The sequence below is a fragment of the Littorina saxatilis genome, linkage group LG2 (assembly GCF_037325665.1).
Source record: "Littorina saxatilis isolate snail1 linkage group LG2, US_GU_Lsax_2.0, whole genome shotgun sequence".
Taxonomy (NCBI): Eukaryota; Metazoa; Mollusca; class Gastropoda; order Littorinimorpha; family Littorinidae; genus Littorina; species Littorina saxatilis.
The window spans coordinates 35331981-35356352 of NC_090246.1; the positions used below are offsets into that span (position 1 = coordinate 35331981).

Consider the following 24372-nt stretch of genomic DNA (forward strand, 5'->3'; position numbering starts at 1 on the left):
CCATAGTTGACCAATCAGCGCCGGATATTTCTTCCCTGCGCGGAAAAGGTGCGCAGCTTCCAGTGATTGACAACAAAAATGCCGTCAGAAGCACCGTTACATGGAACACAAACTGAAAAACCGCAGCATTACATGTGAGTTTTGTGAGTCAGCTGTTATCAGTGTATTCTTCACATCATTACCGTTGTTTCAGGCAATGTCTACAATGCTGTCATTTGGGTGTTTTTTGTTTATTTGCAGGTATTTGAAGGAGTTTCGCACACAACAGTGTCCCTTGTTTGTGCAACACAAGTGCACTCAACACCGTCCCTTCACATGCTTTCATTGGCATTTTCTGAATCAACGTCGCCGTCGCCCCGTCAAAAAACGAGAAGGAACATTTAACTACAGCCCGGATATTTACTGTTCCAAGTATGATGAATCAAGTGGTATTTGCCCAGATGGAGACGAGTAAGTGATTTCTTGCCCATGTTGTGTATGTGGGTTCAAATTTTGGTGGGAACTATTCGATTCTAGAAAAACACTGTGTGTTGCACTTATTTTCACCAGAAAGTGTGTAACTATTCGTCTCTATTTGTTTTATATCCAGTCGTTTAGTTTTCGTCGCTTTTCGGCGTTTGAATTGATGCCAAGTCGCCGAAATATGGTGGAGAAACTGGTTGGAACTCGATGTAAACAAAACATGGCCGCCATATTGATTCATTTTCAACAGCAGCGCAGTTCGTCAGTTTCCTCTGTTCGGATTGTTTTCTAGGGTGTGCAAACGAATGTTTTGCTTCGCATCACAAAACTATGCGATAATCTGTTCTCCCCTTGCGATGTCGCTCCTCTGCGAAGCAGGTATGCGACTTAGGAGTGTGTCATCGGCACGTTTTGCCACTGGTTTGTTTTGGTTCCGGCGGATGGTCTTTTCCTTGTGTGAAACCCACAATCATCCGTTTCATTCTTGACCTGACAGATTCTTCCTTTGGTAATCAGTTCTAATTTACAGGATAAAGTGAAATTGTTAATCAATTGGTCTCTACGGGGACTGTTAGTGGCGTGAAGAGCGATAGAATCGTGTGTTTTTACGAGTCAGCTGAATCTCGTCTTTAGTTCACGGCCTTGACCTGGCTTCTAGGTCGCGCACCGTCATTTCCTAGATTAGCGCAGGCACTGTTGTACTTGTCGTGTGGTTGGCTGGCGAACTGACTCGCTCGCTGTTTTTATTAGCCTAGTCTTTTGTTCACAGCAAAGAATGTCATGCTCTTATTGTTATGTAGTTTTAACTTCATCTTTAGTTCTTAGTTTCAGCATCCAGTGCTGTTGAAGTCTCCTGTGAAATTCTGTGATTAAAAATGGGGATGATTTGTTCTTTTTGAGAACTTTGTATTTTAACTTCAGTAGAGTTTTTTTTCTGTTTGTTTCTCTTTCTTTTTTATTTATTTTTTTATTTTTGAGGATGATCCGAGGAGGACTTGATTTTTAGGAAGAATTTTTTCCTGAGGCATTTATTAATCTAGTTGATGGTAAACTTTGAACAGATTTCTTGAAACAGATTTAATATTATTCCAAGGTACATGTCTCACATGATAAGCCTTCAGGTTAGGAATGTAAAATCAGAAAATTACCCATAAGAATTTCCTTCAGCAAGTTAGACTCAAGGCAAAGGGCGTGTCAAGATTATGTTCCAGTGCGCCGCCATATGAAGAGTGATACGACATCAGCGATCACGCACACAATTTAATGCATGTAATATTATACAGTGGTCAAATCAAAGCTCAGATGACATCAGCTTTTTGGACAAAAAGAGGGGGGGGGGGGGGGCACTGGCGCTTCAAGTTCAAAGTTCTATCCTTCAACTATTTCCCATCAGATTTTGGTTGAGGAGGTCATAATTATGTCCCATGGTCTTTTCCACCCACGCTGAGCCTTGAGCCTTCTTTCCTTAAATTGTGTTCCTTTCTGCCAGATCCTCCTCATATCTTATTCTTATTCTGTACAAAAGGAAAGGTTAAAAAATAAAAAAAAGTATAAATGAAGTAGAGCAGAACATGCAGTTTACGCTTCAGTCACGTGTATTTCAGTCTTGAAGTTCGATTATATAAACAAAACAGAAAAAAATTGTCATTATTTTTAATATTTTTTCTTTGATTGAACAATTTTTGTTTTAAATACACAGGGCGTGTGACTTTTTATTTGCTGGAATTCGTGCAAGCTGTGTCCCGTGGATGTCGGAAAGAGAAACTCGGCAAAATTAAATTTTTATTTTTATTAATATTTTGTGTGTGAACAATTCAAAGGTCAGAAACATTCTACTATTTTAGGGTTGGGAGGAAAAAATAGGGTCAGCTTGGGAATCAGAAACATTTTATTTGGGGGGGGCCTTAGCAACTTACTTAAATACCGTGATGGTAAGTTTTTGAGTGCATGCTTTTCAGCTGTCCCTTTTTACATCGCACTGCTGGTGACACAGAGCGCCGCTACCATCTGAGATACTACAAGACAGGGACTTGTGTTTATGAGACTGATTCTCGGGGAAACTGTGTGAAAAATGGACCTCACTGTGCCTTTGCCCATGGGGCTAATGACATTCGCCCCCCTGTGTTTGACAAAAGTGAAGTGCAAGGAATAGAACTGCTTGAGAAAACCCACGACACTTCAATGCTGAGTACAACCCCAACATCAAGTTCAGGTTCCTCTTTGACGGAGAAGGAGAAAATGCCTGCAGAGGATCCTAAGTGGAATGGTATTAGTATGCATTTTTTCAATTTTATTATTCGTATTTTTTATGCAATTTCACTGGTGCCTGCTTCAGTTATTAAATTAAAATGTTCTGGGAAGGGAAGGGGTGAGAGATACGTGTGAGCGTCTGGTGATCTTCACTATAGTTAATGGACATAAACACAGATGGACATCAGGGTTTCATTTACTAGTGCGCCTTGCGCCATTGGCGCATAACATCCCAAAATGTCCCATTGGAATTCCCTTCAGTGCGTCAAAAGGCGCACTGAGATTACGTACCACTGCGCCACCCCATGCACACTTTTCACGAGAGTACAGTATTCAGAATGACCTAAGGCCAAAAAAAAAAAATTGTCTGTTTCTGGTAACATGGCTAAAAAAAATAGGGTTGGTAGGTCGGGATTTTTATTTTTTATTTTTTTTATTTTTTATTTTTACCCCAAATGTAGACCAATAAAACTAACTTTAAAAATCGCGCAAAGAGACTGGATTCACTATACATAGAGACAAGACACTCAACACATTTACAAATCGTCAGCGGACTTTCGTTTTCACACGTTTTTGTTGTTCATTTTCTCACCCTGTCCTTTACCACAACAAAAAATTTTGAGTTTGGAAAAAAAAAGTTTAGGGTCGGCGCCGAAATTTAGGGTCGGTTGGGTGACCAGAAACAGACAATTTTTTTTTTTTTGGCCTAAGCAAAAACGTGCGTCAAGCCAAGCAACTTGCAAGTTTGTGAAACGCGCTGTGATTGGCTTTTAAAATGTAATTCATTAGTATTCAACCAATCCTACGAACTATCTGTGCGGGACTGATCTGTGCTTGTACGTCAACACAAGCGATATCGCTCGAAACACAGACCCACGTAAATAAAAACAATGCCTCCAAAGAAAAAAGTAAAGTTACTTCCCGGTCAAAGAAAGATATCCTTTCAACTGCCTCGCCCATCAACCTCAGGTGATGTTCGCATTGAAACAACAGAAGAAGATGGCGGCGAAAGTGTTGAACAACTTGCTTCTATTTTCTCTCTCTCTCTCTCTCTCTCTCTCTCTCTCTCTCTCTCTCTCTCTCTCTCTCTCTCTCTCTCTCTCTCTCTCTCTCTCTCTCTCTCTCTCTCTCTCTCTCTCTCTCTCTCTCTCTCTCTCTCTCTCTCTCTCACACACACACATAGACACACACACACACTAACCTGATACACTGTCACATTCGCATATCATCATACTAGATGATTACCCACTTCGCCGGGTGGATCGCGAGACGGAGTATGCAGCGTGGCGCTTTGCCGGGTTAGAGCATGTGTTGATGTGATTGACGCCACACGAAGGAAGGGAGATAAACGCGCAAAACACTGGAGAAGATAAGGAAGAGTTACTGGAAATGGATCTACAGAAAAACCAAAATCGGTTCACCGCGCCGCGCTAAGAGCACATGTTGAAAATTTTCATCGACCAGATTGTGTCCGGGGTCTACCTGAATATGCCCACCAAATTTGAAGCAGATCCATCGAGAACTTTGGCCGTGCATCGCGAAGTGACAGACAGACGGACACACACAAGCCGTATATAGATCTATACAGCATGACTTCCCTTCTTTGTCTCTGTTAATCTAGGGAGAAAATATCCAGCGATATTTCTCCGTAGGCCTAAAGTTCGGCCATGACCTAGGCAAAATAACTTGCGCAGCCGCAGAAACAAGAAAATGGAAATCTTTTATCAAATGATTGGGAGCCACGCAAATTTGACCTCTTGATTCCGACCATGAACCCGCTGTTGATAATCTGGAAGGTCGTACAGGGGTCGACACTAACTTATTTGGCCTGGGGCCACACTGGCCCCAGAGATGGAAATTGCTGGGGCGGAAAAAAAAAATCTGGGGCCCACTCTCAGTATTCACGTGCGGCAATGCATTGTCTGTTTTTGAGTCACTTGAGAAAATGTGACTCTATGTAATCGGTCAGTGTTAGTCTGTCCGGCCGGCCGGCCGGCCGGCCGGCCGGCCGGCCGTAGACACCACCTTAACGTTGGACTTTTCTCGGAAACTATCAAAGCGATCGGGCTCATATTTTGTTTAGTCGTGACCTCCAATGACCTCTACACTTTAACGATGGTTTCGTTGACCTTTGACCTTTTTCAAGGTCACAGGTCAGCGTCAAAGGAAAAATTAGACATTTTATATCTTTGACAAACTTTTCTCGGAAACTATCAAAGCGATCGGGCTCATATTTTGTTTAGTCGTGACCTCCAATGACCTCTACACTTTAACGATGGTTTCGTTGACCTTTGACCTTTTTCAAGGTCACAGGTCAGCGTCAAAGGAAAAATTAGACATTTTATATCTTTGACAAAGTTCATCGGATGTGATTGAAACTTTGTAGGATTATTCTTTACATCAAAGTATTTACATCTGTAGCCTTTTACGAACGTTATCAGAAAAACAAGGGAGATAACTAGCCTTTTCTGTTCGGCAACACACAACTTAACGTTGGGCTTTTCTCGGAAACTATAAAAGTGACCGGGCTCAAATTTTATGTGAACGTGACTCATTGTGTTGTGAATAGCAATTTCTTCCTGTCCATCTGATGCCTCATATAATATTCAGAACTGCGAAAGTGACTCGATCGAGCGTTTGCTCTTCTTGTTCTTCATCGTACTGAAGCCAGGGAAATTCTTTCAACCATTTGATATTGAAATTACGACAGCGCTTCGCGCTTTTGGCTGCATCGGTTTCCTTTTTTCGTTTCTCTCCACCCTGTTCTTCATCTTCATTGCCATGTCTTTTTACACCAGGGATGTGTCGCCACATTTTGCGTTTGGCATTTGAAGGCGATACTTATCTCTCACGCTAAAGAGCGCAATCTGGGAGTTATTTCCCTTACGACATTGTCCTTCGACGATTTGAATGTGTTTTTTTCTTGACTGCGGCATTGATCGTAACGCAAATTTCAGTGACGACTTTGACTGGCGATTTTTAGTGATTGGCTCTGCTGGCATTAGAATTTTCGGTTTGTCATTGTTGGAATTTATCCTGGGGCGGAGTGGGCCCCAAGCTTCGGCAATGTTTGGGGCGGAACACAAAACTCTGGGGCGTTCCGCCCCCCGCCCCCGCTAGTGTCGAACCCTGTCGTACCAGAAATGCAGATCTATCTCTGGCCGATTCATAGATTCAACCTACAAACTGCGACCTATGATGTATCTGTGATCAGATGGCCAAGCAAGACAACACATACCTTCAAGAAAGTGTTCTGTGCAATATTGCATTTCATCATCAAATTGCAGTATGATGTACTAGCTGTACAATAAAAAACGCTCGCGCTGGACCCGAGTACTCTTCAGACTGGCTCGCTCAATAAATATAAATGTTTGGAATGTCTGTGGTGTGAATGTTGGTTTCTGACCAGAAATGCAGATCTATCTCTGGCCGATTCATAGATTCAACCTACAAACTGCGACCTATGATGTATCTGTGATCAGATGGCCAAGCAATGCGTGAAATCTTTTATTCTAAAGCCTTATGTCTCGTTTCGACAAGCATTAAACGGATGAAATTAACCACATGCAGTTTATTCTTCAGAAAAATGCACACAAAAAATGGGTTGGGTTCGGTGATTTGTACATATATACGTCTTCCTCACGATAGATTAGCTGATTTGTCTTATGAAGCCGTCATTAACACGAACACAATGATTGCAGAAGCAAACTCTGTACCTACACGACCGAGACACAAGACTGATTAGGCCAAAAAAAAATATATGTCTGTTTACGGTAACCCGACTGACCCTAGTTTTTAGGCCCGACCCTAATCTTTTTTTTTGGATCGTCTGAAAAAACAAAAAACGCATCCAAAATAGAGCTGTTTGCGCTCAAACAGCAGACGACAGAAGGGAGGTAAGCTCAAAGTACTGTTAGGAGTAAAGGGTCGTCACTCGTGTTACTTCCTTTCAAAATGGATGCACGCAGTGGTGTTCGCCACCCGCTAGCTGTAAAGCTTGATAAATGTTGTCATGAAAAGGATGGGGTGAAAATTATCAGTACCTATCCAGCAAGTTTTAGTATCATTAACGTTTTTCAACAGGCAAAAACAGGGATTGATGAGAAAAAAATGAACTGTGAAACATCATAGAGAGGGGAGAAAAAAAAAATTGACCAAAAAAAAAATTGACCAAAAAAAACCCTGACCTACCGACCCTATTTTTTCACCCTATGTTACCGTAAACAGACTCTTTTTTTTTTGGCCTTATTTCACAGCTGCAATGTGATTAGAGAACTAAGACGTTTTGGGTAAGCTTACTCACGTCAGGTCTTCACTGACAAGCTAGGAACAGACGGAAAATTCCGAACAAAAGTAAATGACATCAAAGTCTCTTTCGCTTTGTGTGTAACTTTGTCATGACGTCTTTTTGTGACGACAATATAAACGACAATTTGTTCGCTTCCGGTGTCATTTTAGACTGAAAAGCAACTCAAAAGAAGGAGCTAAGCCTGTGCCTTGAAACAGCTGAAACACTCTTTTGGATTGCCGTTTCAATGTTAACCAAAACGTTAGGCAAAAAAAAAAAAAGGTCTGTTTACGGTAACATAGGGTGAAAAAATAGGGTCGGTAGGTCGGCTTTTTATTTTATTTTATTTTTTTTAATTTTTAATTTTTTTTTTTTCCTCCCCTCTCTATGATGTTTCACAGTTCATTTCTTCTCATCAATCCCTGTTTTTGCCCAACATAACTATAAACAGTACTTTGAGCTTACCTCCCTTCTGTCGTCTGCTGTTTGAGCGCAAACAGCTCTATTTTGGATGCGTTTTTTTGTTTTTTTTTCAGACGATCCAAAAAAAAATTAGGGTCGGGCCTAAAAACTAGGGTCGGTCGGGTTACCGTAAACAGACCTTTTTTTTTTTTGGCCTTAAAGAAAAAAAACAAGGTTCAGTTGCGAACTGACAGCGGATTGAGCATTTATTCCTGTTGATGAAGGTACGATTGAAGCTTTATTCTCTCCGTCAACCAACAAGACTAGATTTGTAGCAGACGAAAAACAAAGTGTGCGTTTTTCCTGTCTTGTGAAGGCAATTATGTCGTTATAAGTTATCTGTACGTTGTGAAGACATTTCAAAACAAAATTTAGCTTTGATGCGTCACGGGATATAAGCTTGTACGTTTTCAACCATGGAATTGTTTTTTTCCTCTAGGCAGGGTGAATGAATTCATGATGTCTTTTCCGGAACTGGACAAAACTGGCCTTGCCAAGGCTGAAACAAAATATAGTTCTACAATTTCTAGGCTTGGGTTTATTTCCCATGGTGAATTTCCAATGATTTGTTTCCACATCCCATGACAAATTCTCTTTACTTTGGTCATGCCATATATACGTTGCAGCTCCGTCCATCCATGGTATCGCGTGATATTTTGTCTCGACGGGGTGAAAGAATATAATGACGTCACTCTCGGCAGAGCCTCCAGTGACGTCATCATATTCATTGACCCAGTCTCGACAAAATATCAGGTGATACCATGGATGAACGGAGCTGTAACTTATAGTTATACATATATAGACTAGAGGAATACCCGGCTTCGCCGGGGTGAATCGCGAGACAGAGACAGACAGCGTGGCGGTTCACCACAATCACCTTTGAAGGCGAAGTCCTGTCAAACGGGATTGAGAATTTTAGAGCTTATTTCTTAGCCCTATATTATCTGCTGTGGCTTCTCAAATGCCAGAACATACAGACAGACAAAAGCCGCTAGACCACATCACAAACAGAACTCTACAATACACAGGTTTTTGCCCACACACACACACACAAACACACACACACACAGAGAAGCCGTATATATATATGCATATCTGTATCTATAAATATATAGAGATAGGTGAGAATGTATTTTTCGCGTGGCTATAAATTGATTCGACCTTTTCACTTTGACAGTAAGAACAACTTACGGGTGCAAGGGAAGCGTTGTGGACAGCGCAGTGGACAGCGCAGTGACATTCTAAAAATAGTAATAGTAAGTTACAAACGGGAAAGCCACACGAAGAAAGGGAGATAAACGCCAAACACTGGAGAAGATAAGGAAGAGTTACTTATAATGGTGAAATGAACACAAAAACCAAAATCAGTTCAGCGCTGCGCGCTGAGAGCACGTGTTGAAATATCTCATCGATGATATTGTGTCCGGGGTGTAGCTGAATACGGTGTCCAAATTTGAAAAAGATCCAGCGAGAACTTTGGCGTTGTGATGTGGTGTAGCGGCTTTGGTGTGTCGGTATGGGGGCCCGGGTAGCTGAGGTGGAACCAAAATCGGTTCAGCGCTGCGCGCTGAGAGCACGTGTTGAAATATCTCATCGATGAGGTTGTGTCCGGGGTCTCTCTGAATAAGCCCACCAAATTTGAAGCAGATCCATCGAGAACTTTGGCCGTGCATCGCGAAGACACAGATACACAGACACACACACAGATACACAGACACACACACAGATACACAGACAGACACAAGTCGTATAATACATATATATGGATGGCACCAAATAGAACTATTTTGCATCTTTTGACAAAAGCATTTTCGGACCGCCTAACCTGCTTTGCGCTTGTTGCCTTCGACTATGTAATGTCCCATCAGAATTTGGCTGAGGGGGACAAATGTCCCATTGTCTTTTTCTTCCAGGTAAAACCCTGGGACGTACTAACTCATTAACTGAAGTCATTTTTGAGCTAGAAATGGTGGGTGTGTTACTTCTTGCAAGTTCTAACATCTTGGCAAAAATTGAAGGTGATTCCTTTACCTAATGGCAATGCTCTGCATTCCCAATAATGTATTACCTGTTTGGTTTCCTTATGATAGAGTATTAGTGGTGTAGATGTTGAAACCCTTTAGCTTAGTAAGTTTAGTTAGTAGAAGTGACTAGTCCTTGGACCTATTGCTATGAATCTGATGCCTGGCTTGTTGAAGTGAACTTCATATCAGATTCATAATCGGTGCTTTGTTCTGGCAATAGGATAGCCTACAAGGAAGACCATTCATTCATTGTGGCATTGCACAAGCAACACTTTCTTTTGTTAACTTACATACATTTATAGATTCTGGCTCACTGGGACGGGAGCAAGGCATGTATATTTTATCACAAAAACATGTCAGCATAAACAAAGAAAACTTGTTCTTAATGAGCAACGGCACCGGATTGCTTTTCTCTCATAGTTTCAGTTTAGGTTGTGCTTTCTTATATATATTATAATGATCTCTTTATATAATATATAAGAAAGCACAACCTGGAGTTTCTGTTGTTTTTAGGCAGTGATTACTTATGTAATTTTGGAATGGAAAGCCTGCGGGAGCTGCTACATATGTATTATTAATTCAATTGAAATAGAAAACCAAAGACTGTTCACTCTATTTTACCTGAAGACCAGTCTTACTTTTTTTTTTCCCGCACAGTTTCAGCCTCTTGAGTCTTTATAGGTCAAAAGTCCCCCTAACCCAAACACACACTAACACTCACAGTCACACCCAAGGCGCACTTATATGTCAAAGCAGCACTGCCCTGATATGGCCCTTCGTGGTCACCTGGGCGTTAAGCAAACAAACAAACAAACACCCACACCCAAGATTGTGAGGCTCAAATGATGGACTCATGGTTTCATTGCTAAACCTGCAAATAGACACACCCATCTATTCACAGCCAGTAAAATGAAATTGCCTACTGAAGCAGAAAGAAGTTTGTCAGCTTAAATTTTTTTTTATATTGATGCAAATGTCTCCGTTCTTTCCCACGCAAATATGTTGTCGTTATTAAGACTGAACATCTGGTGGGGTGTTTAATGTTGGGAACAAGTGAAAATACACACTTTTCTTTCCTCTAGATAGTAGTAGTGGACACGTTTGTACAGATCTATTCCTACCTGCTATGATCAGTTATTCTTGGGTTTTTTATGTGTGTTTTTTTCCACAGAGTATAAATTATTCAAGTCCTTTGATGTGTGCATAGATAATGTCCGTTGGTGACCTTTTTTAGGGGTTTTATTTTTTTCTTGTACAATTGTTTGTATGTGTTTTAAAACTTAAAAGTTAGACAAAGTTATAGTATCTGTCTTTGTCATGATTTTCATCACTGTTTGTGTGTGTGTTTGCATTTATGTGTACATGTTTTGTTATGTCTGTGTAAAGGGAAAGTTGTAGTAATTGTTTTTTTATTCCCAAAGATAGAAAGAGATCAATTTAATCAATCCACTAAATCAAAATTGAGTAACTTTCTTGAACTGTTCAAGGTCACAGCTGGCATATACTGTGACATAGAGCTAGTCGCATATCAATGGAAATCTGCTTCAGACTTTTTTTTTTATCATCACAGAAGTTGCTATGAAAGTTCAGTAGTGAACAAATTGGAAAATATAAAAATTCTTTTTACTTAAAATTAAGCAGGGTTTGTTTGTTTGCTTATTTGCTTTTTTTTTTCTTCTTTTTTTTTTAGACATATGGGTTTGTGTGTTAACGAGTTATTAACTACTTGTGGTTAGTATCGTCTTGACATTTTTTGTTTGTCCTGTCAATCAGTAGTTAACCAGATAATATTAATAATCAAGCAAACATTGTAATGTAAGCATGAGAAGGGCCCCATGTGTAGTGTGTGTGTGGGGAAAGAGAGGAGTGAGAGAAAGAGCTTTCTCTCTCTCTCTCTCTCTCTCTCTCTCTCTCTCTCTCTCTCTCTCTCTCTCTCTCTCTCTCTCTCTCTCTCTCTCTCTCTCTTCCTTCCTCCCCCCCTGATTACATGTAGCAGACACTAAGAATAGCAGGTTGTGTTCGCTTTGCGGTATCGGTCATAACCTGGAGAAGACTGTTAGATTGTTCTTGGCAACTGGGCTTCAAATGTGACATTACCAGTCGTATGGGCAACAGAAGAAGGAGACTTATCTGGTGTTTGATTCCTATTTTCAGACACCAATTTCGTGCTAGCCAACTACAAGACAGAGCAGTGCAAGCGACCCCCACGGTTATGCAGGCAGGGCTATGCCTGTCCACATTTTCACAATGTCAGAGACAGGCGGAGAAGCCCCAAACAATTTAAGTACAGGTAAGGCTTGTTGTGATGAAAAGCTGTCAAGCCAAACTGCTGGATAAATGTTTCCTCTATTTTATTTGCATGTTTTCTTTATGATTTTTTTTTAAAGTGTTGTGTCTGGTGACGTTGTGGTTATTGGGGGGGGGGGGGGAGGTTAAGGGGGTTGGTAGTTTGAATTTGTGTGTGTGTGGACTGATAGAAAATGTAAGTTTTACGCCCTCACGGCAAAGCCATTAGGGGCATGTTACACGGGAAAACCCGGCTTTGTATGAAAATAAAAAATAAAAATGCAGGGGGGGGGGGGGGGGGGGATGTAGACAGCTGGCTGCCGGCTGCTAGAGGAGACCTGAAATGGGCTAGGGACCGGGTTGGGTCGTCTTGGGTCAGTGCTGAAATGGTTACTTTATTGGCTGTTGGCCGAACGGACACCCGAGCTTCATATTTTTGCATGCATGTATTCGTGTTTCCAAGGCCTGAGGCTTTCGCTGTGACCCTGGGATCTTTATCGTGCGCATGCGTGCACACGGGGGTGTTCGGACACCGAGGAGAGTCTGCACAAAGTTGACTCTGGGACACACATCCCGCGCCGAACTTGGGGGTTGAACCCACGCTGATAGTAACAACCGGTTTTAAAGCCAGCGCCTCTACCGACTGGGCAAACTCCCCCCCCCCCCCCCCTCCCCCAATTGGTTGGGGTCAAGAAGTTTCATGGAGGGCGGGGGGTATGGAGTAACACATAGTGTTTTGCTCAGAACATTCCCACCCAAGCAGAGCCGCGCTAGGGGTACGCATTACCGTAAAGCTGGCAGTCAGTGCTACCAAATGTCGTCTGTGTCTACCACACGGTGGTGACTTAATGTGGGTCTATGTAAGCAGATGCCAGCGCAAGCAATCTGATGCAGAGTCAGGAGGCAGTTTGGTACAAGAGAACCTTAGAGGCCACAGCCTCGGCCGTCTAAGGGATCTGTGTGTTTGGAGGCACATTTGGTTTTTGAGGATCAAGCGGAGCTGTTGCCTCTGCTCCCAAGTTCCCGTGTCTGGAGGCGTTTTTGGTATGGAAGCAAACCTGTAGGTTGGGGCCTCTGCCTTTCAGGATCCCAGGACTACAAAATGTGTGTCTTGGGACACATTTAGCTTAAGATTCCAGAAGTGGATCTGTGCTGTGCTGGGTCTGCTGCAAGCACACTAGAACCAGCTTGCAACAGTTGAGGTGAACAGATTGGTGACCAAGACCATCATCGGTTTCTCTCCGAGTGATGGGTGTGGGCGGAGAAAGTCTCCCAGACTGAGAGCATTCTCCCTTCTGTAGCGGATGAGACTAGACATCTCTTCCTTGAGAGTGTCACAACCTTCAAACACGTGTGTGAGGTGTCCAGTCTTGCCACACTGACAGACTACCTTGTCCCAGTAGATGCGGCTGCTGACCGTGCGCAAGCGACGCAACAGGCTCATGGGTCTCGGGGGGAGTGGGAGGTGGTGCCCTTTCCTATTGTAGGGGAGGTGTATCCATCCTCTCTCTTCACATGTTTGTGACAGTGTCTGCTCTCTTTCCTCTCTTTTTAGCTTGGCTAGCAGCAGTTTGGCTTCCTGGCAGGAGAGCCGAATGTCTGTCACTGGCATGGTTGACATAGCCGCTGCTTTTGCTGCTCTGTCCGCCATTTCATTTCCCCGGATTCCTGTGTGGGATGGCAGCCACATGAGGGAAAAGTCTGTTCCTTTTGTCATAATTTGGTGGGCTAAGAAATGAATTTCAGTTTGCATCTCTCCTCTGTTCTTGGTGCCATATGCAAGTGCTTGCAACGAGGATTTTGAGTCCGTAAGGATGACCACCCCCAGAGGTGGGGTTGGCAGATCGTTTATCAGTGTGCAGGCCATGTAGATAGCAAATAACTCTGCAGAGAAGATGCTGATCCCCTTGTTTAGCTTGTATTTTCGTGTTATATCAAGTCCAGGAATCGACAAGGCACACCCAGCCTCCCCTGACTGCAGGATCGAACCATCTGTGAAGACCTGTAGGTGGCTTTTAAATCGTTGATCGATCTTTTCTTTTGCAACTGTGGCTCTAAGCAGCAATGGGTCTTCTGCCTTTTTGAGGCCGTCTGTGTGTGGACTATTTAGCGAAGTGTGCTTACGGTTCATGGGTAACACTAACGGTAGTAGGACTGTTTATTCCCCGTCCCTTTTGGGGTGGGAAGGAGGGGTTTGTGCTAGATTTTAAATGGTAAAGTTAGCAAACTTTGCTATTCATGGGTTTCTGGAATTGTTTTAAGACTAATTCATTTGGGAGAGAGGGGACTGGAAAAGGGAAGCTTTTGTATTACTGTGTTATGTTTGTGTGCAGGTCCACCCCTTGTCCTAATGTCAAGCATGGTGACGAGTGGAGTGACCCCACACAGTGTGAAAACGGAGACAGCTGCGTCTACTGTCATACACGCACAGAGCAGCAGTTTCATCCAGAGGTCTGTTATTATTACTCTTGATTGGAATACAGTGGAACCCCCCTTTTAAGACTCCCTCCTTTTTTAAGACCTTGCATTCTCAGACTTTCCGTTCATAACCTCTAAAATGACCCCCACTTCAAGATCCCCTCCTTTTTAAGACTCAATTTTCTCAGATTTGTGGAGGTCTTAAAAGGGGGGTTCCACTGTAACTCACAATTTTAGTGATTTACTGTGATTTACTACACATTAAACTAAGGGATTAGAATGAACTTTTCTGCTGGTTTAAACTCATTTTTGACTCACATGCGAAGCAAAAGTGAGTCTATGTACTCACCCGAGTCGTCCGTCCGGACGTCCGTCCGTCCGGAAAACTTTAACGTTGGATATTTCTTGGACACTATTCAGTCTATCAGTACCAAATTTGGCAAGATGGTGTATGATGACAAGGCCCCAAAAAACATACATAGCATCTTGACCTTGCTTCAAGGTCAAGGTCGCAGGGGCCATAAATGTTGCCTAAAAAACAGCTATTTTTCACATTTTTCACATTTTCTCTGAAGTTTTTGAGATTCAATACCTCACCTATATATGATATATAGGGCAAAGTAAGCCCCATCTTTTGATACCAGTTTGGTTTACCTTGCTTCAAGGTCAAGGTCACAGGAGCTCTTCAAGGTTGGATTGTATACATATTTTGAAGTGACCTTGACCCTGAACTATGGAAGATAACTGTTTCAAACTTAAAAATTATGTGGGGCACATGTTATGCTTTCATCATGAGACACATTTGGTCACATATGATCAAGGTCAAGGTCACTTTGACCCTTATGAAATGTGACCAAAATAAGGTAGTGAACCACTAAAAGTGACCATATCTCATGGTAGAAAGAGCCAATAAGCACCATTGTACTTCCTATGTCTTGAATTAACAGCTTTGTGTTGCATGACCTTGGATGACCTTGACCTTGGGTCACATGTATTTTGGTAGGAAAAATGTGTAAAGCATGTGAGTCGTATGGGCTTTGCCCTTCTTGTTTAAGGTGGTTTCCGTGATAACAGCCACAAACGCAATGCGATGCCATCCTTTGTCTGAGACACGCGCAGCACAGCCGTACAAGTGTTGAAAACTCGTTTTACTGCACGTGGTGCCGGTGTATCCTTTATAGCTTGTGCCCTTTACTTAGCGAAACCCTATCCCTCTGAGCTTAATAAACCAGCAGCACTTATTACATGACCCTGCACTCCTGTTGAGTGACCAAGTTGAAACAGCTGCATCTGTTAGTATTACCCCATCCGATTAGTGCACCAGCTTGATAAAAAAAATGCTATTTCTGGTAATATTGTAGCTTAATTGATTTTTGACAAGGAAAGCTGTGTTTTCAGGCCTGGATTTTTTTTATGAGGTTGTTTTGTATGTGCTTAAATACTGCTACAGTGTCATTTATGTGCTGCGAGTTTAAAAAAAAAGGTGTATGGCTGTTTTTGTGTGCAGATTTATAAATCAACAAAGTGCAATGACATGGTTCAAACTGGCACATGTCCAAGGGGAGCCTTTTGTGCATTTGCACATGTAGAACGTGAGTAAAACTATGTGTATAAGCATTTTTTTTAAAAAATTATAAATTTTTTTTTTATATAACACGCACACAGCGCCCTCAACGCTTGTGCTGTGAATATTTGTACTGTTTGACAAATTCACCAGTAATTTACATGTGTTTTTGTTTTTGTATTTTACTTTTTAGCTGTTTGATGAAAGAAACTGCACGTGTTGAGAGTCTTGTCTGTAAGCATGTAAAAGGCTTTTTGTCCAGGCTTTTTTGGTGGCTGTTTGGATACCTACATCATAAATGAATTACCGTATTTGACGGACTACAAGCCGCGACTTTTGTTTAAAAAAAATCGCATTGCGGCTTATAAAAAGATGCGGCTAAAACGTTACCTAAACTTGAATAGCATTCACCTAATGGAAGTCGCCGTGGATTTTCATTTCACTCGATTAGCGATTACTGGTACTTTATTAGCTCTCTACTTAGGACTCCCGCTTTTCTCTTTCTTTCGCGAATCTTCGTTTGTCAACAAGTCGTCGTGACAAGATAGCGTACAGAGAAACACCGAATGTGTCAGGATCTCGCGCGCGCGAGATTTCGGTTTTTTGTGTCTCGCGATAGTTGGAGGAGCGAGAGCCACCATGTGGTGTTTTCCTCTGCTCGAAATGTGCGCAAAATTCGTAAATCATCCAAAAAAAGCTTATTCCGGGCGAGACTACATGTGTGTGTTGGTTACAAATTGTGTGTGTGATATTTTTCTTCAAACTTTTTCACTTTTCTTCTTTGTTTTACTTGTTTATTCTCGGAGCCGATTTCGCCAAATACCGTACTTTCGTTTGCCTGGTTGTTTTGATTGATTGACACGATCTGATTATATTTTTTTCAACGGCGGCTAATATAGTGACGCGGCCTATACATGGCTCGTCCCAATTTTTTTTTAAAGTCGGGGGTGCGGCTTATAAAACGGTGCGTCTTGTAATCCGTCAAATACGGTAGATGTACTCATTGAAAGGCATCAGAGCGGCTGTATTCATACCTACATTATCAATATTTTGTGTGTGCTCATGAAATAACATTAGAGCGTCTGTTTTTATACCTACATTATGATTAATTTGGGTGTGCAGATGAAATGACCTCAGAGCGAGATGTTTTAGCAACAACAGAGAACTCTTTAGCAGCCTTCGTCACTAGTGCCCTACCTAACTCTGTCTTAACCGAGTCTGCTCACCTGCAGTCAGACACACATTCTGATAACAAGGTGAGTAATAGCATTAGTTTCATGGGATGCCCCACCTGCACCAAGCTTTGTTGTGTAGTGAAAACAGGTGGAAGTGTGCAGCTGTAATGAATATGTTAATGGGAAGACGTTATTGATCCACTGACATTGAAGATTAATATGTTGGAACAGTAGTGTTCAGTCAAAATGTTTTATACCAGTGGAAGAAGATTAATTGTCCAGTTTTCATTGTGGTTTATTATTTGCTTTGTGAAACATAAGAACCAATAGACAATGTTTCGGAAATAACTCAACATTTTCAGAGGTCTCATAAGAGTAAGCCCCTTTTACAGGGACAAGCTTTTCAAACAAGGCGGAGTGTGTGAGCTTCCGAACGGCTTTATCCTGCTATCGTCACGAAAGAAAAAGAGAGAATCATGTTAAGCAGCTTGCGTGCAGTATGCTACCCTTTTCTTTCGCAAATCAGCGTTCACAAGTTCATCGGAGTTCACGATTTGTTGCGGCAATGATCACTGGCCCGTAGTGATTGCTCCCTGACGGGCGCCGTGGCATGGTGGTAAGATGTCGGCCTCCTAATCGGGAGGTCGTGAGTTCGAATCCCAGTCGCTGTCGCCTGGTAGGTTAAGAGTGGAGATTTTTCCGATCTGCCAGGTCAACTTATGTGCAGACCTGCTAGTGACTTAACCCCCTTCGTGTGTACACGCAAGCACAAGGTCAAGTGCGCACGGAAAAGATCCTGTAATCCATGTCAGAGTTAGGTGGGTTATAGAAACACGAAAATACCCAGCATGCCTCCCCCGAAATCGGCGTATGCTGCCGGAATGGCGGGGTAAAATCGGTCATACACGTAAAAATCCACTTGTTCTAAAAACATGAGTGAACATGGGAGTTTAAGTCCATGAACAAAGAAGAAGAAGAAGATTGCTCACCAACGTGTTTTGATTTCAGTTCACATGGGTTTGGCTTGAGGTCATGTGAGTTTTGCGAACATTTCCAGTGATCAGCAAGCAATCAGGAGTTATTTTCAGAAAATGTCTATTTTCTGTTGCAGGGTGAAGGGGAGATTCATTCTTTTTTTATCTATTTTTGTTGTATTTTCAGGAACAGAATGGCAAAACACACCATGGAAAGCTACCAGATCCTATAGGAAAAGAACGCGCCAATAGTAGTAATAATGTAAGTGTGGGATTTACGCTTTTCATAGATCTTTGTCTGAATTACCTCAAAATGTGGTTTGATTACAGTAGATTGTGTCTGTGATAATGAGACAAGTGCACATAAAAAGGCATCTTGGAATGTGACAAATATGAGACAGGTAAAAAAAAATCTTCCGCTATGACATTGACAGTATCGGGCTTCAGTTGTTTAGTAACTTGTTACTATTTTGTTATGTGGCGCACGTTATATGTCAAAGCAGCACCGCCCTGATACGGCCCTTCGTGGTCGGCTGGGCGTTAAGCAAACAAAAACAAAACAAGCAAACTATTTTGTTAATGTGAAATGAAATCTTTACAACATTTAGAATAACAAATAACAAATGTCTAGCTTTGTGATTCATAGGTAAACTTTGTAAAGCAGACACTGTAGCTGAAAAATGTTGGTTTTCTCTCCACAGATGTCACTAGGCCTTGGTTCTATGGACGCCTACAACAAGGGTCGTTCTGGGAGTGTGTCCAGCAGCATCAGCTCTGACTTTGGCTCTGGCCATTCTTACCACAGAGCGCCTGGCTCAGAAAGAGAAGACTCCAATGTAAGTTGAAATTCAAGGACTCTTTAGACATTTAAAAAGTCAAGTTTCAGTGTTTAGGGGATCAGAACATAATTATGTTAGCTCCTTATTATTTAGCCATGGTGACAAAAAGCTTGCATGTAATGTATCTCTCTAGTGTCTTGGTATCAAGCTACGGACCTGGGAACCCATACGATTTTGTATGCATGATTTTCTAGAGTACTATCAGTACGGTCAGTGGGCAAAAAAATACTACGAGAACATTTCATAGACTACTTTTCTTCACAAGTGTATCCCGAAGCCGATCCAATATGTTGACATATGATTTAAGTTGTTTTGAGTAAACAATGAAAGAAGCATTAGTTTTAAATGTATTGGTAAACTTCATTAATAGTGCGACGGACGCGTGTGAAGCATGTTTGAATCACAGATGTTCAAATGCTGTGTGGAGTACGCTCATTTTTCTGAAAATACACCAAGTTTGCTTGAGAATTCTCCGAGTACAAAACAGGGGTTCCCAGGTCTGAAGCTAACAACTCATGAGGCATGCATGCTTTAAACAGACTTTTGGTAGGGTGGGGGTTGGAGGAAAGATGAGTTCACCAGGTCTTCTTTAATTCCTTAAAGTCCTTGTATGATTTTGGGTCTATAAAATTAAAAGTGTGTATTGAAGTTTTTAGTTAGATCACTTTTCAATTTGTCTTGCACCTTGTGAGTCATGGAAAGTCTTACCTGTATTCATGCCTATTGCAGGTGAAATTGAGACAACAACTTCAAGCAATAGAGAATGAACTCATGCTGGACAACGCAGAGAAAGCCAGGCGAAAGGAAGCGCTGATCCTGCAGCACACCATGGGAGCCGGGGGGTTGTTAGGTGTTGGATCTCGGCCGCTGTATTCTCCCGTCAGTCAGCATCCCCCTCAGGGCATGGGTCTTGGTGCGTCCAGCATGTCCCCGCATGCACCTGCTTTCTACCCTCCTGGGAACACTGTGGAGTCCGTTGTGGGTGAGTGTGTGTGTGCGCACTGTGGAGTTTTGTGGTACAGTGGAACCCCCCTTTTACCACCTCCCAAATGGGAGAAAGTCAGGTCTTAAAAGGGAGGGAGTCATAAAATGGGGGTACATTTACAGAAGAATGATCAGAAAATCTGAAATAATAAGGTAAAAGGGCGGAAGTCTTATATTGGGGGGTCTTAAAAGGGGGGTACTACTGTAGAATGTGTGAGCACCTGGATGCAACCACTTTCAGGATTTTCACTGTGGGACATTTTTGACTCACATGCGAAGCAAAAGTGAGTATGTACTCACCCGAGTCGTCCGTCCGTCCGGAAAACTTTAACGTTGGATATTTCTTGGACACTATTCAGTCTGTCAGTACCAAATTTGGCAAGATGGTGTATGATGACAAGGCCCCAAAAAACATACATAGCATCTTGACCTTGCTTCAAGGTCAAGGCCGCAGGGGCCATAAATGTTGCCTAAAAAACAGCTATTTTTCACATTTTTCCAATTTTCTCTGAAGTTTTTGAGATTCAATACCTCACCTATATATGATATATAGGGCAAAGTAAGCCCCATCTTTTGATACCAGTTTGGTTTACTTTGCTTCAAGGTCAAGGTCACAGGAGCTCTTCAAAGTTGGATTGTATACATATTTTGAAGTGACCTTGACCCTGAACTATGGAAGATAACTGTTTCAAACTTAAAAATTATGTGGGGCACATGTTATGCTTTCATCATGAGACACATTTGGTCACATATGATCAAGGTCAAGGTCACTTTGACCCTTATGAAATGTGACCAAAATAAGGTAGTGAACCACTAAAAGTGACCATATCTCATGGTAGAAAGAGCCAATAAGCACCATTGTACTTCCTATGTCTTGAATTAACAGCTTTGTGTTGCATGACCTTGGATGACCTTGACCTTGGGTCAAGGTCACATGTATTTTGGTAGGAAAAATGTGTAAAGCATGTGAGTCGTATGGGCTTTGCCCTTCTTGTTGTGTGTGGGGTTTTCTTGAGTCTGCTACACTTCATTTACATGTGAGGTGTTCTAGAAACAAAGAACAAAAGAATGTTAACATAGAGTTGAGTTTAAAAAGGAGATAGTTCTTTTAACATTGTTCAGAAGGGTGAATCAATCTCATTAGGCTGAGTTAGAACTAATCTCCTCTCACTGCAGAGGACATGTACAGAGTCTGCTAATTCTGCTTGAGTTCGGTTAGTGTGTTTCTGTGTGCTAGTGTAGTTGGACCACTTCAGTGACTGACAGGTAGCCTGACGGCAGTGGTAGCTCAGTGTGTTTCTGTGTGCTAGTGTAGTTGGACCATATCAGTGACTGAAAGGTAGCCTGACGGCAGTGGTAGCTCAGTGTGTTTCTGTGTGCTAGTGTAGTTGGACCACTTCAGTGACTGACAGGTAGCCTGACGGCAGTGGTAGCTCAGTGTGTTTCTGTGTGCTAGTGTAGTTGGACCACTTCAGTGACTGACAGGTAGCCTGACGGCAGTGGTAGCTCAGTGTGTTTCTTTGTGCTAGTGTAGTTGGACCATTTCAGTGACTGAAAGGTAACCTGACGGCAGTGGTAGCTCAGTGTGTTTCTGTGTGCTAGTGTAGTTGGACCACTTCAGTGACTGACGGGTAGCCTGACGGCAGTGGTAGCTCAGTGTGTTTCTGTGTGCTTGTGTAGTTGTGTTGAGTGACTAACCAGCGCTGTGACAGCATAGGTGTCTCTGTTGGCAGGTAAGGCCTTGGACGACCTGAACATGGAGGACTTCGACATCACCAGCATAGACCGTGAGCTGGACCGCGAGCGTGACAACGACACCAACTCTGTCAGCAGTTCCCTGTCTGCTGGGCTGTCCACCTCTGGTGCCTTTTCCACCTCAGGCCCCATCGGAATCCCTCCTGGAACGTTGCAGCAGCGGGGCAGTATCAGCAGTCTGTCCCAGTCCCCGCCCTCCCCCTTTGGTAGTCTGACCCACTCCAACCATATCCTTCAGCTGCACAGAGACGCTCCGCATGACCAGGTGAGTGGCTGCTGCTCATATTTTGTAGCTGCCTCTCTTTGTCTGTCTAATTGAGGGAGTTGCTGCTCATATTTTGTAGCTAGCTCTCTTTGTCCGTCTAATTGAGGGAGTTGCTGCTCATATTTTGTAGCTGCCTCTCTTTGTCCGTCTTATTGAGGGAGTTGCTGCTCATATTTTGTAGAGCTGTCTCTCTCTGTCTGTCTTATTGAGGGAGTTGCTGCTCATATTTTGTAGCTGCCTCTCCTTATCTGTCTAATTGAGGGAGTTGCTAACGATATTTTGTAGCTGCCTGCCTCTCTTTGCCCGTGTCCATTTGAAGGAGTTGAAGCTGCCTTTCCTGAATGTATGTGTCCTTTTCTGTCATCTTTTGCGTGTGTCTGGAAAAGATTCTTTCACGTTTGTGTCTGTCAGGGCATTTGGAACTTAAACAGTTTCTGTGCAACATTCTTGCTGAACTGAGTTTGTTGTACTTTAGCATCACGCACACTAATGCACACGCATCATTTAATTTTAAAACCGGAGAGGCAAGTAATGGTTTTGTACAAGCTCTTGCTGCATTTATGTTTATCTTACTTGCTGAAAGGTCGAAAAGAAATTCTTTGCGTCACAAGTGTAGCAGTAATGCATTGGGGAAAGTAGGCCTCTGAAACATTTTCTCCTTCTTTGCAGTCGTCATCACCTCTGCTAGGCCATTCAGTATTAGGCAAGTACCACGGTTACGGAGATAGCAACTTGATGTCGCCGCGCAGTGGAGGTCCACATTCACCTTCTCTCTTCCCACCATCAGGCCAGCAAGGTTTAGCGAACTCCAACGGAACGAGCAGTGAAGTGCAGAGACTACGGGATGAACTGAACTCAACAAAAAGCAAGATGGCCGAGTGGGAAGGAGTGTATAATCAAGCAAAATGTGTAAGTAGTTCTCCAGTCACTGCAAACTTTAGGTCTCTGTTAACAACGGAATGTCTCAATTGTTCTTGAGTGACTGCTAATTTGTTTAAGTCTCAATAAGTAACAAGGTGAAACTTTCTTCCGTTGTATTTGGTGACTTTTGCTTTATATGATGTAATAGTGTGAGCAAATGTACAGTTCCACCCAGAAACCTGGCATTCCCCGGGAGAAAAAAAGATGATGGATGTTTTGCTCTTTGCGTACATCACTCTAGAATTGTGCGCTCCGGGCTTGTGCCTAGGACTGTGTTGATCAGTTGAAAACAATGCAAAAAATATTGTGTGTAAGTTTATCAAAACCTGGAGTTAACTTAAAAGAGCTTGACTCTTGTGTGTCTTCCTTAGCCATACCTCAGGAAAAGTAGGAGTGCTGGGTGTGAGGAACGATGATCCATTTGAACTTTGATGAATTGACTATGCATTGCAGGCGTGTGAAGCTTGGCGCAAGGAAGCAGAGGAGTGCACAAAACGTGCCAAAGCAGCGGAGGAGGAGAAACAGCAGATCGTGAAGCAGAGGGATGAAGTTAGTATCAGACCTTGTTACTTTTCATATCATTTTTCAGCCCTGATTGCACCGATGATAGATTCAAGGCACAAAAAAAGAGCTGAAAGTTCAAACTTGTATCTGACTTCATCACAGTGGAAGTAAAGATGCCTAGTTCCATTCTATGGCTGCTTGTAGGTTAGAAATGCATGTAAGGTTTTGTACAAATTGTAGACGGTCATGTTGGGAATGTTAAGGTACTTTGTAGAATTTGACTGTACTGGTCTCCTCATTGCATTGCTGTTCTTTGGCTATGCTTTGGGCACTGTCCCGGCTTAAACTATAACCGATTTGGTGTCATTGCTTTTTCAGATTTTCTGTTCATAGCCTTGGTAAATTTACCTCCATTTGATGACTCCCTTCTTTTACGACCTGATTTTGTTCACATTTATGGATGCTTCTTATTCTTCTGCGTTCATGGGCTTAAACTCCCACGTACACTCGTGGTTTTTACGTGTATGACCGTTTTTACCCCGCCATTTAGGCAGCCATACGTTTATCTTGGGGGGTAATGGAGGTCTTGAAAGGCGATGCCCTGTAACATCTCCATTAACTATTTTGCTATGTTTGCAGGCCATGTCCCAAGCACAGCGGTTACGTCAGGATGGCAGCTTTAGCCCTTACCTGCGGTGTATCCCAGGCATGCAGGAGCTTGAGGCAATACCAGTGGAGGCCCTGCAGCAGCTGAGGCACCAGTTACAGATCGACCTTAACACTATAGACCAGGTTAGTGTCACATTCCATGTTTTTTACGTCAATTTTTGATCTTCCGTAAAATTAAAAAACCCAGCTGAAGGGGTTTTGTTAGTCAAAAGGAGCACTAAATAGTGGGTGTAAACCATTGCTTTGCTCTCTACTTGGTACTGGTGATTTGAGTAAAAATGGAGATTCAGAATCTCATGTCTGATTCTGCTGTGGGTATTTTCTCAATTGAAGATAACTTCAGCGGGATTGCCCTTGCACCCTACAGGGCTCTGGCATTTGCCCAGCACAGACAACACTTGAGAGTATCTGAGTAATGCACAGGGAATCGGCACAAAAAGGATCATTTGACCGATTAATCACATGGGTCAAGTCAGAGGGATAGTTGATCTGTTGCCATCTTGACTGTCGTGGCAAGAATAAGGTGTTTCAG

At 42.5% G+C, this 24372-nt stretch overlaps 1 protein-coding gene across 1 annotated transcript in view; it reads left to right on the plus strand.

Annotated features, from left to right (window-relative positions):
• LOC138958845 (RING finger protein unkempt homolog) overlaps window positions 1–24372 on the plus strand; it is a 31384-nt gene continuing 7012 nt past the window's right edge. Inside the window, exons 1-14 of the mRNA XM_070330146.1 lie at window positions 1–134; window positions 241–450; window positions 2421–2728; window positions 11641–11776; window positions 14106–14223; window positions 15698–15782; window positions 16877–17010; window positions 18091–18165; window positions 18605–18739; window positions 19472–19724; window positions 21460–21746; window positions 22416–22655; window positions 23121–23216; window positions 23811–23963. Coding sequence (XP_070186247.1) covers window positions 79–134; window positions 241–450; window positions 2421–2728; window positions 11641–11776; window positions 14106–14223; window positions 15698–15782; window positions 16877–17010; window positions 18091–18165; window positions 18605–18739; window positions 19472–19724; window positions 21460–21746; window positions 22416–22655; window positions 23121–23216; window positions 23811–23963 — 2286 coding nt within the window. The 5' untranslated portion in view covers window positions 1–78. The remainder of the gene's footprint in view (window positions 135–240; window positions 451–2420; window positions 2729–11640; window positions 11777–14105; window positions 14224–15697; window positions 15783–16876; window positions 17011–18090; window positions 18166–18604; window positions 18740–19471; window positions 19725–21459; window positions 21747–22415; window positions 22656–23120; window positions 23217–23810; window positions 23964–24372) is intronic.